The 14,776-nt window shown below is 40.9% G+C and overlaps 1 protein-coding gene across 2 annotated transcripts; it reads left to right on the top strand.

Annotated features, from left to right (window-relative positions):
• The first annotated feature begins 2,565 nt into the window (after positions 1-2,565).
• LOC138049452 (uncharacterized) lies at positions 2,566-13,884 on the top strand. 2 transcript variants are annotated; one of them, XM_068895733.1, is made up of 8 exons: positions 2,566-2,801; positions 3,357-3,503; positions 4,594-4,824; positions 10,328-10,477; positions 11,982-12,212; positions 12,704-12,722; positions 12,789-12,862; positions 13,551-13,884. In XM_068895733.1, the coding sequence occupies exons 1-8, from the start codon at positions 2,726-2,728 to the stop codon at positions 13,709-13,711; spliced, it is 1,089 nt and encodes a 362-aa protein (XP_068751834.1). In that variant the 5' UTR covers positions 2,566-2,725; the 3' UTR covers positions 13,712-13,884. The 2 variants fall into 2 exon arrangements, with proteins under 2 accessions (XP_068751834.1, XP_068751835.1); XM_068895734.1 differs by having other exon boundaries at positions 12,704-12,862.
• Positions 13,885-14,776: the final 892 nt, after the last annotated feature.

Raw genomic sequence — 14,776 nt, 5'->3', positions numbered from 1 at the left:
TTAATGTTCTTCAATGCTGTAATGTGTTCTCGCCAACTACCTGTACGTACAAACCCATCGACAATATTTACATTTGTCTTTCTCGGTAAATTTTAAGTACAGGCGCTATTTTGAATGGTGTTGAATCCTCAAACCACTCGTTTACATGCAATGTAACGAACCTCGGTGAAGTCGCGAAGTTCGATCTGGTAGAAGTTGAGAAGTCCATTTCAATGTTCGTAATTTGGCTGTGTAATTCGCTGCGTATTTGGCTACTTCGTAGCGTAGTATCCAATTTCACAACGAACTTTGCAACGTGGCGCGGTAAAGTAATGCGAAATCGACTGTAACGATACTAAAAGGCCGATTTTCAGCTTACAGTAGCTTTTTACATGTTATTTCTTCATAGTGATGACGGATCGCATTTTAAAAAGGATAAAATACCGCATAAAATGACAGTGGCTTAGTTTCCGCTTAACACAGGTAAAAATAACAAAGAAAGACAACCATTGGACTGCTACAGGGTGGCCGCGGCCGCCTAAAACAGGCAACAAATAAACGTTCAACAGAGCCGTCTCGTGTGCGCTAGTCCGTGAGCCTCCAGCTGTATTATACTTCTACGCTTCGGTTGGTAATTTTAATTTCGATATAGTGTACTATTTGTTCTTGTTTTTCTTGTTATGTATTAAAATTTAACAAAAAATTAAACAAAAAACGAATACTCCGTTTGTACGTGCAAAAAATCGGGAGTTTGAATACAGGGGCGTTATATACAAATAAGCATTTTTCCAGAGACGCAAAAACTTGCGCCAGCCTCTCAGCCGCGTATCACGTGTCACGAATCACGTACCCGAGTTTTGCGCCACCCAAGGCTCGCTTTTGATTGGCTATCTGTGAGATTCTTTAATCATTGACCAATCAAAATGCTTGGTTTGTCATATGTTTGTCACCGAAGTTATGCTTTTCTGTACTGTGTCACCTAAAAACTGCATTTCGCTTAACAAATCACATTGGAGAAATTTGCCATGTATATCAAGTTATTAACGACAAAATACCGAATTACGGTATGAAAAAAAGAAACAAGGACGATCCTTTCTTTGCACATTCCCTAACTTTTTTTGAAAAATATTATTTAATTCGAAGCTATGAGATTTTAAGTTCCTTTTTTTCATTTAAAACGAAATTGCAGTAACAAACTCGAATTCAAATCTAGTCTCCCGCAACACTGCCAAGTCAATTTCGCAGTTTATCATTTTCCAATCTTTTCATATCAAATGTCAATTGTTTCTTCCATTAAGTAAACATTTGACTTAAACAAGATGACCGTAAAGCAGGATTACTCATTGCCAAATAGCAGTTATTTGAAATAACGGCGCAAATAATTTTTATTCCAAATTGGATTCGAAATCACATGATTGCCTACACTAATCCGATAGGTCCTTGAGGGTATTAAGGGGGATATTTTTGTCTAAAAGGAGTATTAACATCCATGGAAATTAATGTCTGGGCGACTTAGCACCCCAATTTTTAAACTAATTATTAAAACTCGTAATTTTAAGAAATGATTGATGCATTACGCTCTTTTGCAAGCTCTTTTCACGTAACAGACCTCAAGCTGTCTCTGTCTACTTCGCTTCAGTTTAGTTCTGTTTAAACCCACAACTGAAAGAAAAATACAAGATTAATACCCACGTTTCCCAAGATTAAGATAAAGTACCTTACTTTTTTTTGTCCTTTATATATGTCACTTTTTACGAAATATGTCCAGAAATGGCCCTAATTAGATGCCCGCGGATTTCAATAAGCGTCACGAAGTGTCCCCTTGCTCTTCATTCCTCACGTCTCGGAATAAAGACAATTAACGTCACAAAGTATCCCCGAATACTGCTCCTGAAGTAAGGATAAACTGCTACATTTTACCCTGAACTAAAAATAATGCTGACCTTTACCCTTAACTTATTGTTGGAAATAGGCAGCAAAGGCTTAGACATACAAAGGGACACTTCGTGTTGGATGTCAAAATTGGGCATGCATCTGATCAGGTTTAGATTGTGGATCTACTAGGCACGATGGTTCATGGTTCATATTCAGAGGGAATGACGTAATTAGCCCCAGGACCCGACGTCGTTTCCGGTACAATAATTCTCCGCGCTTTTTCCGAAAACATTTTATTGTTTTAGAACCTATGTCCAAAAAAAAGTCACTTTATTAGTGCTTTTAAAGATGAGAAAACTGCCCGCACATTTATCCACGACTGAACCGTGCACTCGGAGCTCTTTGCGGTTGAGTGAAGTGACATGCAAACCAAAGGTCATTATTTTGACCAATCATAACAAACGAAGACAATGAAACGAGCCAATCACAACGCAAAGGTGTAATATGTGCAGACGGCACTAGGCGCGGGAAATCGCATGCGAGCCAATCATAATTACTTTTGCTGTTGATTGGCTAAGAACAGAGCGCGAGATCTCATCCAAGCCAATCGTTTCGCGTTGAGCTGCAAAACTAAAAGAATCCCATATTAATTTTGCTCAATCGAAAAACGCCCTAAGAAGACTCCCAAATTTCCCATTGACTCCCAGCTGAATCCTGGCAGTGCAGCAACTGTGACGTCCCATACAAAGCCAAAGGCTGCTATGAGGATCATCCTGCCCGTGTGCTGAAGACGCAAATAATCAACGAAAGGGACCCCCAGAGCAACGTTTTCAACGGACATAGAATTAATTGGTTTGATTGGAACAATTACATGGCGGCGTTTGCATGTAGGTGTGCCAAAGCTGTCAAGGAAAAAGGATGGAAAATATTCGGCCTTCAGTTCTACGGTATGTACTGTGTTGGATATGTAGTCGAATATTTCCTACCAACTCTCATATGCATGTAAGCGGACATTTTTCAAAACTATAGAAAGTTTCCTATTCACTAGTGTCGCTGAACATAAATCTCATAGGCGACCACCTCCCACAAACGACCTGGCCTCAGTTGTTCGTGAATTGGACAGCGCTATCGCCTCGATAACAGATAGTGAGGTGGATACCTCAATTAGTTTCGAGAAATCGATTTGTTTAGTAGATTATACTGGCCACTGCGTAAACAACTGAAGCCAATTTTCCTTTCGAGTTACCATGCTAACGAAAGAAACTTGTACGCGACCGAAATGCGCTTTTAAAGGTCGTAATGTTGTTCTCTAGTAAAACTTTATCCAAAATGATGGAGGACGAAGTGCGACGTTGAAATGTCAGCTCGACTCGAGAACTTCGTCCTCCATCATTTTGGATAAAGAGAGTTCTCAGTTGCATGCACAGCAGACGATTAAGTCAAAATCTCACATTATCCTAAATTTCATCCGATCATTGCTAATTATCATGAAACTATTTCAGGGGAATGTTGGAGCGATGCACCAGGTTCATATGACGTAAACACTTTCACACCATCAACTTCCTGCATCTCGAATGATTATCAGCCGTGTGGTAATAATGATAGAAAATGCGTTGGAAAACAGTGGACAAACTTTGTGTTTGAATTAGGTGAGAAATGTCCTAATCCTTAGGTACTGTGGGGAGTGAGTGGTAGTACTGTGGTGGCTTAGTGCCTCCCACCTCTGCGACCCAGGTTCAACCCTGACCACGGCCACGAGATGTATGTGGACTGAGTTTCAGTCAATCTCAATCTGACTCCTAGGGTTTTTCTCAGGGTAGTCCAGTTTTCCTTCCTCTTCAAAATCGGCACTTGGTCAATTACATCCGGCTGCGAGCGGATACCCTCGATAGGGATAGCCTCTGGTATCCTTCTCTATCATTTACGTATGGTGGTTGAAACGAGCTTCAACAATTTGGAGGGGATGTTTCAATCAAAGGATTAACTCTATTACACTGTCTCATGTAACGGAGATGTTACGGTACCAAATAAAACAACAATAATTACTTGGCAAGATGCATCCATTGGTGTGTGGTAATATGATACCACGTCAACTTAACGAGCCATCTAAAAACACCTATATTTTGTCTTTAAACGCTTACTCAAAAACGAACTCGGTGACCCCTAACTGATTAGGAAGCTAATAAGAGCCACCAATTTTCAGATTGTTAAGGTGGCTATAAATCAGCTCCAGCTCCTGCTTATCATCTTCCAGCAATAAAAAAATCAGATAAAAGCGATCAAAGACAAATTTTCTCTCGCCTTTTCTGTATATATTTCACTAATTCACATTCAACGTTTTATCCGTGGAAGGCTGTAGATCGACAGCCGAAAGCTTATATTCTTTTTGAAAATTTTTAGCCAGAGAACGTTTTTTATTGTATTTTAATATGCCTAATCCTGGCTGCGCTTCAATTTTTAAAAATATATGGTGTTTGTAAGTGGCTGTTTTGTTGCCATGGTGACTTATTATGTCTTGTTAAGAAATTATTTATAGTGTTTCGGCAGAACTTTACATTAAGGAAGTCAATCTTGAAAAACAAAAATGAGCAAAAGAAACGTTAAGCAAAAAGTTGAAAACATGAAACAAAAGTTTACGCTAATCCTAGATTAAGTTAATCGGCTTTCGAACAACTGGGCCCTGATATTTTCGAAGAATTCCCGAGCCATTATCGATAAACGCTATATTCCGTTTTCTAGGGTCTGATTGTGACCACGGATTTGAGATGATTGGTTGTTTCAAAGATAACAGACGGGATCCCCGCCCATTGCCAGACTACATTATGACGGATAGGGATCGGTCGCTAGCGATCTATAGTGGACAATCCATTGACTGGCGGAGTTGGGATAGCTACATGCCCGAGTTCGCATGTCGCTGCGCCGAAAAGGCAAAGGAAAAGGGACACAATACATTTGGTGTACAGTTCTATGGTACGTGATAATATATAAGATCCCTTGTTATTCATTCAAGATATTTTTCCGTTTTTGATTTCCTCAGATTCCTCACATAATTGTAACTATCCGGCAAAACATCTCATCCTATACAGGAGCCCGTGACTCCCATACTAAGCCTTTGTCACGGCATTTTTACACACCGATCTATTCTAGACTGCGTTTTCCGCAAGAAAGTAAACAAAGGTAGTTCCGTTTTGGTGGAGCTATGAAGTCAACTTTGTTTCTTGTTAATGGTCATCGGGCTCCTGCTGGATTCTTATCCGCGGGAAATTCAATCTAAAAATAAAGCGGTTTGTGAAAACGCCGTGACACGAATATGGGGCTGTTGTTCTCTCCCAGTCATGGGCTCCTGTTCAGAGCATGCGCAAACTTGGACTCCTGTTTCACGAGGAGGAGAAAGTGCTGCCTTTTTAATTCGCTATTTTCGCAAATCCCATAATACAGTTCATTTTGGGGGGTTGTTTGCATAAAACTACGGATGTCCAGTTCACTGAGGCATGATACAGTCTCAAGAGTAAATAACTTGTATTGCTATATCCCTAGACTGTCACTCAACAAAACGAGCACTGTGATTGGTTGATTCTTGGTCACATGCCCCTGATCAAATTCAAATATACCCGACCGGGATACAATTCCGCAGTTGGTGCCCGCTCCGGATGTTTTGATGTGATTGTTGAAGAAGTCTAAATATATAACAAAGCACTTAATGTATCGTCCCTAGGAAAACTAGTTAGTTTTGTTTTCTCCAGAGTCGTGATGTTTCCCGAGACGAAGTCGAGGGAAACATCAGAACTCGAGGACCTTAAATTAAGTGTATATTGTTTTTATGTAAAGAACTCCCCAAAATGTATTGCATTATGGGATTGGGAAAATTGTCTGTCTTAGCCTCGTAGAATAACGCCGTCTTCGATCTGCAAAATTCTTCACACGGTAGTCTGCAATCTATCTCTTGAAACAAAGATTACAACAGCGAAATGTGCTATCTCTGGAGGAAGACCAAAAGGAGAAAAGTGATCTATTGTTTTTATGCTTGCAGTACTTTTCAAAAGTTGATTTGTCTTCATATCCTAAATACCTAAAGGCATTGTTTACTTTTCGCAAGTCCGAGTATTCATTAAGAGGAACAAGCACATTTATCTTGCCTGAACCAGATTCGAACCAGAACAACAAGCTACGGACTTAACTCTATGATTTCATGGTTTGGCGTCCTTATCTGCGAACACTAGAGAGACTAACCATTTGCAGATTTGATTACATGGAAGAACTTTCTCCTCAGTTATTTTAAAACCCTGTGTACGACGAAAGCTATGAAAGCCATATACATGTATTTAACTACGGAGGGAATCAAGTTAAGATGCTGATCATCGCAATTAACGTTTCTTGAGCAGCAACGAAAGGAAAACCAGTTTAGCTAGCAAGGCATCCGGCAGCTGGTCATGAGTTGAATATGAGTTCATATTGAGCCCGTGGAAGATTATGGATACAACCAAAAGTTAATATGTGAAAGTTCGCAGATGGTAGAGTACCGCACTGGTATCGCAGAGGTCAGGCTTCGAATCCCGTTCAAAAGTCGTTCGAAAGCCGTTTTCAGGCTTTCCTTTCGTTACTGCTTAAGTAAAGTTAATTAAGACCCTGTGTGTTCGTCCGGTCAGAATAGACCTTATTCACGATGGCCGCCATGTTGCATTTGCTATTATCATGCAAATTAGCTACACACTTCTGAGGGGGCAAACAACACAAGTTCGAGAGGTTATAACGAACATCTTAGCCACACAGATGATTTTTTTCACGTTCATTGAATGTTTATCACTATTACAAAAGTTACTTCGATGTTTTTTTAGTACAAAATGAGCAGATAACGAAGTAGAAAGTCAAAAGTAAAAGGCAATCAAAGATATAAAATTATTATAAAAGTTACCGGTACTTAATTCTAAATTCTAAAATGTACTTTTAGCAATGTTATCTCAATATTTCGACGAGCCGACTTCCCGCACTTCCACAACGTTTGCCCCCCAGCAAAACACATGGCTAATTTGCATGACAATTTAAAAACCAACATGGCGGCTATCGTGAATAAGGCGTATTTGAACCCTCGAACTCCCGCACGCTAGTCCGATGCTACATTCCTGGGTTTGATTTCTCGTTGAAAATTACCATTTCCTTGTGTCCCCAATCAGTACCCCAGCGTTATTAAATACAGATGACACGTAAATATCATCATTTCCTTCGTATGTGGCATCAGGAGGCCGTGCATCAGGAATGTTTGCTCGATTTGAGCGCATGGATATAGACATAAAATGAATGAAGGGGGTAGTTTCTAAAGAAACTGTGGTGCTGCGTCGGTGGGGAAGTAGTATACAACAATTTGCGAATCGCTCTGACGAAGGGCTAACGCTCCAAACGTCAGCTTTTAGAATCTCTGTACGGTGGCCAATTTACATTATCAACTCCGTTGATAAAACCAAATTTTTGATATAGACATAAGCCGACTGTCCACCCAAACGATCTCCCAGGGTCGTACCAGTCCCCAAAAGAGAATCACCTTTCCCTTTCCGGTGAAACTACCGGAAGTGAACTGGTTTCTTACCGTCGGATATAAGTTTTAATAATGAAAACAAAGAGAAGATGGAGAAGAGAGAAAGACACCGGTGCCCGACTAATTTACACCACCGTTAATATCCGCAAGATTCACAAGGCAAGCTGTGAAAATCCCTAAACTTTAAAGTGCCACTACGATGAAATCTATATGCGCAACGCTCAAAATAAACGCGGCTAATTTCCCATGCCGTCTATGAGATGTGAGAGATCGCCGAGTTGCTTTTTGCTGATATTATATACATTACTCCTTGATCGACTTATTCGCTTTGTCAAACGCCCACGAAGCGATGCGCGTCTGACGTCACGAGCCAAGTCTTGCGTGAAGACCGCTTACAAAATAATCGCAGGCTTCTCCAATGCCGTCCGAGTAATGGCGGACAGATTTTTAGCGGTTTTTGGCTGGCCATTTCCCGACTTATCTCGCTTCTATCGTTCCAAATTTAATGCATTGTATTATTTTGAACATATGGACTTAATGGACGGAAAAAATTCGCAAAGAAAACCAAAAATTTTCGTTGTAGTGGCACTTTAAAAGTATTTTAAGGGAGGACTTTATGAATACACATTGTGTAAAACGAAAGGAAATGTCGCGTAAGATTTCGTTGGATGTCATACACCTTTTTCCAAAATGGCCGCCATTTAAATATTTTTTTATTTTTATTCTAATTAGCCCATGATGCCTCGTTCTTTAGCTTAAAATTCAAAAGAATATTTTGCCTTGAACGAGGCATCAAGAACTAATTTGAATAAAAATAAAAGAATATCTAAATGGCGGCCATTTTGGAAAAAGGTGTATGTTATCCCCACTTCACAGTATTAACTTTGAGACCGCGTCCGGAATGATCCGTGGTTGGAGTGGCCTTACTAGGGAGCTTACGAAACGACGACGCCGACGGCAACGACGACGCTACAAAACAATAGGTTTAGTGAGCAAAAACAATGGCTCTGCACGCTCTGCACGTGCGTTTTACATTTTGGTACATTTCTTTGCCGTCATCTGCTAAATGACGACGTGAAATGACCAAATTCAAGGTTCTGTGGAGGACGTTAGCACATGACGATGAATTTTAAGTTGTCTCTCTACGCTTCCAACCCACTCATACCAGTTTAATTCGTCAACAGTTACTACACATTTTTAACGCGAAACGACATGAAATAGTTTCGTAGTGATATAAATAACGCCAACTCGTAATTTTAACTGAAGTCCTCGTAGCCGTCGTCGTCCTCGTTTCGTAAGCTCCCTATTGCCATACAGACAACTTCCTTGTTTCAACTGGTTTGATTTCAGTATAAAAATAGTAGTGAAGGCTCAAGAGCTACCCTACCTTTCCATCAACATGCCTACTCGAAATGGGGAAGGATACCGGACGCGATAACATGATCTGGAAAACATAAATATTCAGTTACTTAAACAAGTGTGCGTTTCGTGCAACGGGTTTAAATCCAAAATGCTAACTAACTTTGTACCCGAACTGAATCCACATGAACGCTGTTTAATTAAGTCTAAAAAGAGAGGACTGGAAGTTTGAAATCTCTCGCTCACGGCCTTCACGAAACATGGAATACTTGGTCATTTCACGTCCTTTTTAGCAAAGGACGGCAGAACAATGATGCTCTTTTCAACGACGACAAAGAGGCAAAACAATACTTTTGTTGGGCATAACAATGGCACTTTACGCTTTGAAGGAATGCCAACTCATGCACGCTTTGAGCTTTGAGTATTCTCCACAGTCCAAAAGCAACGTACACCGCCCGCTTTGCACAATTTTTTCTGCCTTTTAACACGAACGACACAAATCAACGTATGTAATGACTGAAAATAACAGATTTGCCCGCTTTTCGTGTGTTTTTTCACTTCGGTCTTTGCCGTCCGCCGGCATAAACAGCGTCGATAATCAGTCCACATCATCTCAAATTGGCCATTTCAGATCGTTGTTTTCGGGACGTCGTAATGAAAAACGCACGAGCACGAGCCATTCATTTTGTTCTAGTTGCTTAATTAGGGTCTCTTATTTTGAATTAACTACATACTATGGGGTTTGTGGCCGGCTAAATTTGCTAAAGGTTTTGTCAATTTTATTCCCGACGAATTTCAATGCAAAATGCCGAGATTTGAAAACAAGGCCCGCGTAGTCAAAAATGACCCTATGATATCCCTGGCTAAATCTGGTGCATCGTCAAAAATCGCGCCAACATTACATCTCGTTCACACTAACGTTTCGCTGCATTTTAAGCGCGCTTGAAACAAAAAATCCCTGAGACTCGGATAAGGAAACCCAAATGAAAAATCACATGTGCGAACCAGTCTTTACGCATAATTCTATAATAAGCTCAATAATGCATGCATTTTGATTGGTTCTCACTTGTAATCTATGAGAGGACAGACGCATAGCTACCGTCATCATAAAAAACTTTTTTGTTATATAAAAGCAATAGACTCCATGTTGCCGTTCGTATGTTCAGTACTAGATAACAGAAGAACTCAAAACGTGGAAAGAAAGATCAGTGACAAACTCCGCTATCGCCTCGTGTGCCACGTTTTGTTCTTACAACATTTTGACGTCATCTGTGACCTATTAGGAAGCTTAAGCATGCAACGTTTTTGAGACGCGGGTGGCAACCGGAAGTAAAGTATTTTCCCTTTTAATTCGTCTTCACGCAACCACATGTATATTGCTAAGTATCTTTTCTCCATTAGAGATGATTAGCTTAAAAATCTGGGAGACACTACTGTTCTAGCATGAGAAATGTTCACTTCCGGTTGCCGTTCACGTCTCAAAAACGTTCCGCGCTTAAGCTCCCGTTTATTACTGAATAGACGCACTGCAACACAGAATCTATTTGTTAAGTATAAAACGCTTTTCGTCATTTCTTTTTCTAGGAGAATGTTGGAGTGGGTCACAGAGTGAGGTTACCTATGGCAAGCTTGGTATATCAACTAACTGTGTGGACAAGTGCTTTGAACCATGCAAACCTTTCAAACCCTTCTGTGCGGGGGCAAACTTTGCCAACGCAGTTTATCGTCTTTCAGGTGAGCTAGTTGTCTTTGATTTTATTTCATTTCTTGCTGCTGTTATGTTGGTTTTACAACAGCTAGTTGAAAACTGCTGAACATATTGAAAGTCATCAAGTGAAGCTATGATTCTCGCAGTTATGAATGCAATTTTTGAAATTACTAAAAGAAGCCTGAAAAATTCAGGACTGCAACGGGGTTTGAACCCGTGACCTCGCGATACCGGTGCGACGTTCTAATCAACTGAGCTATAAAGCCACTGACGTTGGGAGCTGGTCATTTGTGGGTTCCAATGTTCCCGTGAGGAATCATAGCTTCACTTGATTTCATATCCGCAGTTCATATATGATCCATTTCATATATCATTTCATCGTTGATATTGGGTGAAGTTGTCCCTGGTAGAAGGATCAACCCGCCTACCCGAGCTATCCTGGGCGAGTCAACTTTTCCTACATTTCCTTACAAAACGCGGTGAATCGCTTACACGCGAAAAAAAAGTTGGCTCGGCTAGAAGGATGACCCGCCCAGCCGGGTCACCCTTTTTCGACGGTAGGGTCACCCTCCTAGCCCGGCCAACTTTTTTCAATGAAAACATTTTGGCTCGCCTTGTCGGGTCAACTCGGTCAAGGATAATGAGAGCATGCGCTAATGCTGTCTTCCCAGTAACCTAATGATGGAAACTGACTCTTGACTCGAGCAAAAGGGCCAATTCTCTCCTCACATAACCGCTCGCTAAAATTGATTAGGCTGGAAGGGTGACCTCTTAGCCGGGACAACTTTTCTCCATATAAACGGTCCCTAAGAAAGAAAGATATATTTATATTTTAACTACGAATTTACTGAATATGCCGACACATAACACTTAACAAAGGCAAAGAAGCCTGAAAAAAAAATCCAAAAATCTTTCTCGTTTATCATCCAGAAGCATTTGAAGGCAACCGGGAGTTCTTGTCGTTAAATAAATAGAGCATCCGACCTGCGTTATAAAGGTCGCAGCTTCGATTCCTGCCTGGGACTGTGATTTTCTTTTCAGTGGTCATTTCGTCCCTTGCCAAGCAATAGGCCATTTCCGAGTTCATGACTGCTTCCACTTCAAAGCGAATCTAGGTGCGAAGTTTTTCTTACGAAAACTAGTTTTCATTCATATGTAAAGTAGACCTAATTACCAACACAAGTACACAAATACCAGGTCGCAGCTTCGATTCCTGCCTGGGACTGTGATTTTCTTTTCAGTGGTCATTTCGTCCCTTGCCAAGCAATAGGCCATTTCCGAGTTCATGACTGCTTCCTCTTCAAAGCGAATCTAGGTGCGAAGTTTTTCTTACGAAAACTAGTTTTCATTCATACGGTATGTAAAGTAGACCTAATTACCAACACAAAAACTTCGCACGTAGACTCGGTTTGAAGAGGAGGCAGACATGAACTCGGAAATGGTCTCTTCGCATATCATCTTCACTCAAAGATTCGCTACACCATCACCTCCTTAAATAATTGGATGAAATAATACCCCTTTTATTTTCAGATGCCCCCTGTGAGCTATCCTATGAATCTGTCGGATGTTTTGGCGAGAGCTCCAGGAACCGCGCATTCGACATCGAGCTGCTGAATCAAGTTAACCCAGTCAGTGACAAATTCAACGGAAGAATATTGGAACCTGGAGAGAACTGGCCTGGAGAATTTACCAAATTTCTGTGCAGGTGTGCCAGAGAGGCTCGTCGAAGGGGGTTCAGTATGTTTGGGGTGCACGAACAAGGTAACGAAAACTTGCATGCATGTAAAGCTCCGCGAAAACAACTCCCAACATTGTTGGGAGTTGTTAGTTCTACAGATGTTGGATGGTGTTGGCAGTTGTGTTCAAACGCACGCAACAACTCCCAACACTGTAAGGACGTGCAGTGTATTACGGGAAGGATATGACCCATAAGACTTCAATGTAAACTTACAAAATTCGACTGCCATCTTGTTTTCAAGATGTTAATGCGTTGCTTTCTCCATGGAGACCATATGTAATGCGCGTGCGTAGCCCCAACAATGTTGGAAGAGCTATGCAAACGGTTCCAACATGGTGGCGCTGCGCTTCGGCGTTCATGGAACAAACGAAATGTTGGGAGTTGTTGGCTCAAAGGTTTGATCACTTTCAAACATCGTGAAACAACTTCCAAAAACATACAAAAAGGTGTGTAAACGGACGCAACATTCAACACTCAACAATCTGATCACCTACTTATTACTTGTCGCCAACAGGTGAATGCTGGAGCACTCAAAACGCCGATATGAAGTTCGACATGCACGGACCGACACCTAACAAATGCTTCCAAAACTTCACTCAGGCCTGTAACGGAGCTGTTGACAATTGCGCAGGAGGAGTTGACTCAAATTTTGTCTACAGGGTTATTGATGCACGTAAGTCTGAAATAGAGAGACTTCCATGTAAGAGAAGATAAACTGATCACAGCAATCTGCAATCTTAAATACATTACCAAGAGAAAATAATTTTCCTTTGCTTTCATTTAAATGATGACACTTTAAGCTGATTTCACCCTCAGAATCACCTTTTTCAACATGATGATCAGCTTCAAAGGAAAGTATTGCTAATAACTTTCATGAATGATCACACCGACAGGATAACTTTCATTTGAATGGTCACACCCACAGTTTTGGCCCACGACTCAAAATATCGCTACCTCCAAAAAACTGAGTCCTTTTTCAGCTTTCATTTCTTGAATCAGACACATTTCGTATTTGTTAGCTGTGATTAGGAGAGGGATTACTTGACGGTAACATACGTTTAAAAGCGGATTTCACTGTACTGCCGTACAGCCTAAAACTGGGTAATAGTTTTAACCGCTCAAAACGGATTCAACCAACTAATCAAAGAAAGCAGTTGCACAAAAAAATGCATGCAGCCGGCGCTACCGCGGAACTCAAGTGAACGAATGTGAAGTGAAATTTTGAAGGCCAAAGAGTCAGCCAAGTATTGTAAAACCAATCAACCTGGAATAACTTTCGACAGTCAATTAAAACGGCTGTATTAGCCCAATACCTTGTCGTGATAATAACTCTTTCTTGTCCGCTCTATATCTGGTTTCAGACATTGGTAGTTCACTTGACGAGGAAGAGAAAGTACCGGATGCATCTGAGGAAGAAGCGGGGTTTTTTGATGACCTGGATGAAACAGCTTCCACTGCACACAAGCTGAGACGTACGAGAGAAAAGGATTTAATTGGACGCAAGCTGCACTCTTTTAACTAAGTCTTACGACACAAAACGTAAGGCTGGCACTGAAGGCTAAACCACTACATATCCAACTGCAATTCTGTTTTAACCTAATTTTTCCCCGGTTTTGTTTTGTGCCCTAGGATTAGTTCAGTAAGTTTTAATGAAGAAAATAATGATAAAAAATAAAGAATTCACAAGCAAATAAATGTGTGGAAGGCTATAAACTGAGCATTAATACTGCAACGCAACTTATTGCGTTTTGGGGGCATGATAGGCGAACCTTTGCTGACGTTACTATTTACGTTTTGTCTTATTAACATACGAATTTGCTGACAGAAAGCATCATGCTATTCACTAATTGACTTCAAAAGGTAAAAGAACGAGTTAAACTCAGTAAAACGCCCAATTTTAAGCCTTTTGGCTTTAATAACGAGCGAGTTATTGACCGAATGCAAAAATGGCCGCCAACAAGTTCTTCTTTTGTCTTTGTGTTAATTAGCCTAACTAGCCTCATTTTACAGCCCAAATTCTTTCAATTTTACGCGCGTGAACGAGGCTAGTTAGGTTAATTAACACAAAGACAAAAGAATAATTTGTTGGTGGCCATTTTTGCATTCGGTCAATTAGCCATCAAAAACCGATGAATTCTTGGCTGGCAAGGGCTAATGAGCCCTAGCCTGCATGACAGGTGCCTTATGAGCCAAGCGGGGCGAACGCGATATTTCGCGCGGAGCGCAACACGAGCGCGAAGCGCGATTTTTCTCTCCCCCTCGTCTCGCGCTCCGCGCGAAATATCGCGTTCGCCCGGCTTGGCTCATAAAACGCTTGTCATGCAGGCTAAATGAGACCATACATTCTTTGTAAAATTTCGAATTTTCAAAGCGTCATTACTCTGAGATTATCTGGTAAATTGTGCTCAGAGATAGCTCATTATTCAATGTACTTTCAATATTCAGTACTGATTTTAGAAAACAATGGGCTTATGCTAATGAGGTACAAAATGTAAACAGGGATTCCCCTTTAGCGCATCGAGGTGGTATTACGGCCCATCTTGCGTGGGATCACGGTCGTGTGTGCGCGGGCGACTTCTAGCTTCTT

This window comes from Montipora capricornis, chromosome 5, assembly GCF_036669925.1.
Source record: "Montipora capricornis isolate CH-2021 chromosome 5, ASM3666992v2, whole genome shotgun sequence".
Lineage (NCBI taxonomy): Eukaryota > Metazoa > Cnidaria > Anthozoa > Scleractinia > Acroporidae > Montipora > Montipora capricornis.
This window is presented reverse-complemented; position numbering and strand designations above follow the sequence as displayed.

Coding starts and splice junctions, on each gene's coding strand:
- LOC138049452 (XM_068895734.1), top strand. CDS start 2,726: ATGGCGGCGTTTGCATGTAGGTGTGCCAAAGCTGTCAAGGAAAAAGGA. Junction 10,478..11,981: donor CGCAGTTTATCGTCTTTCAG/GTGAGCTAGTTG, acceptor TTTTATTTTCAG/ATGCCCCCTGTGAGCTATCC. Junction 12,863..13,550: donor CTACAGGGTTATTGATGCAC/GTAAGTCTGAAA, acceptor ATCTGGTTTCAG/ACATTGGTAGTTCACTTGAC.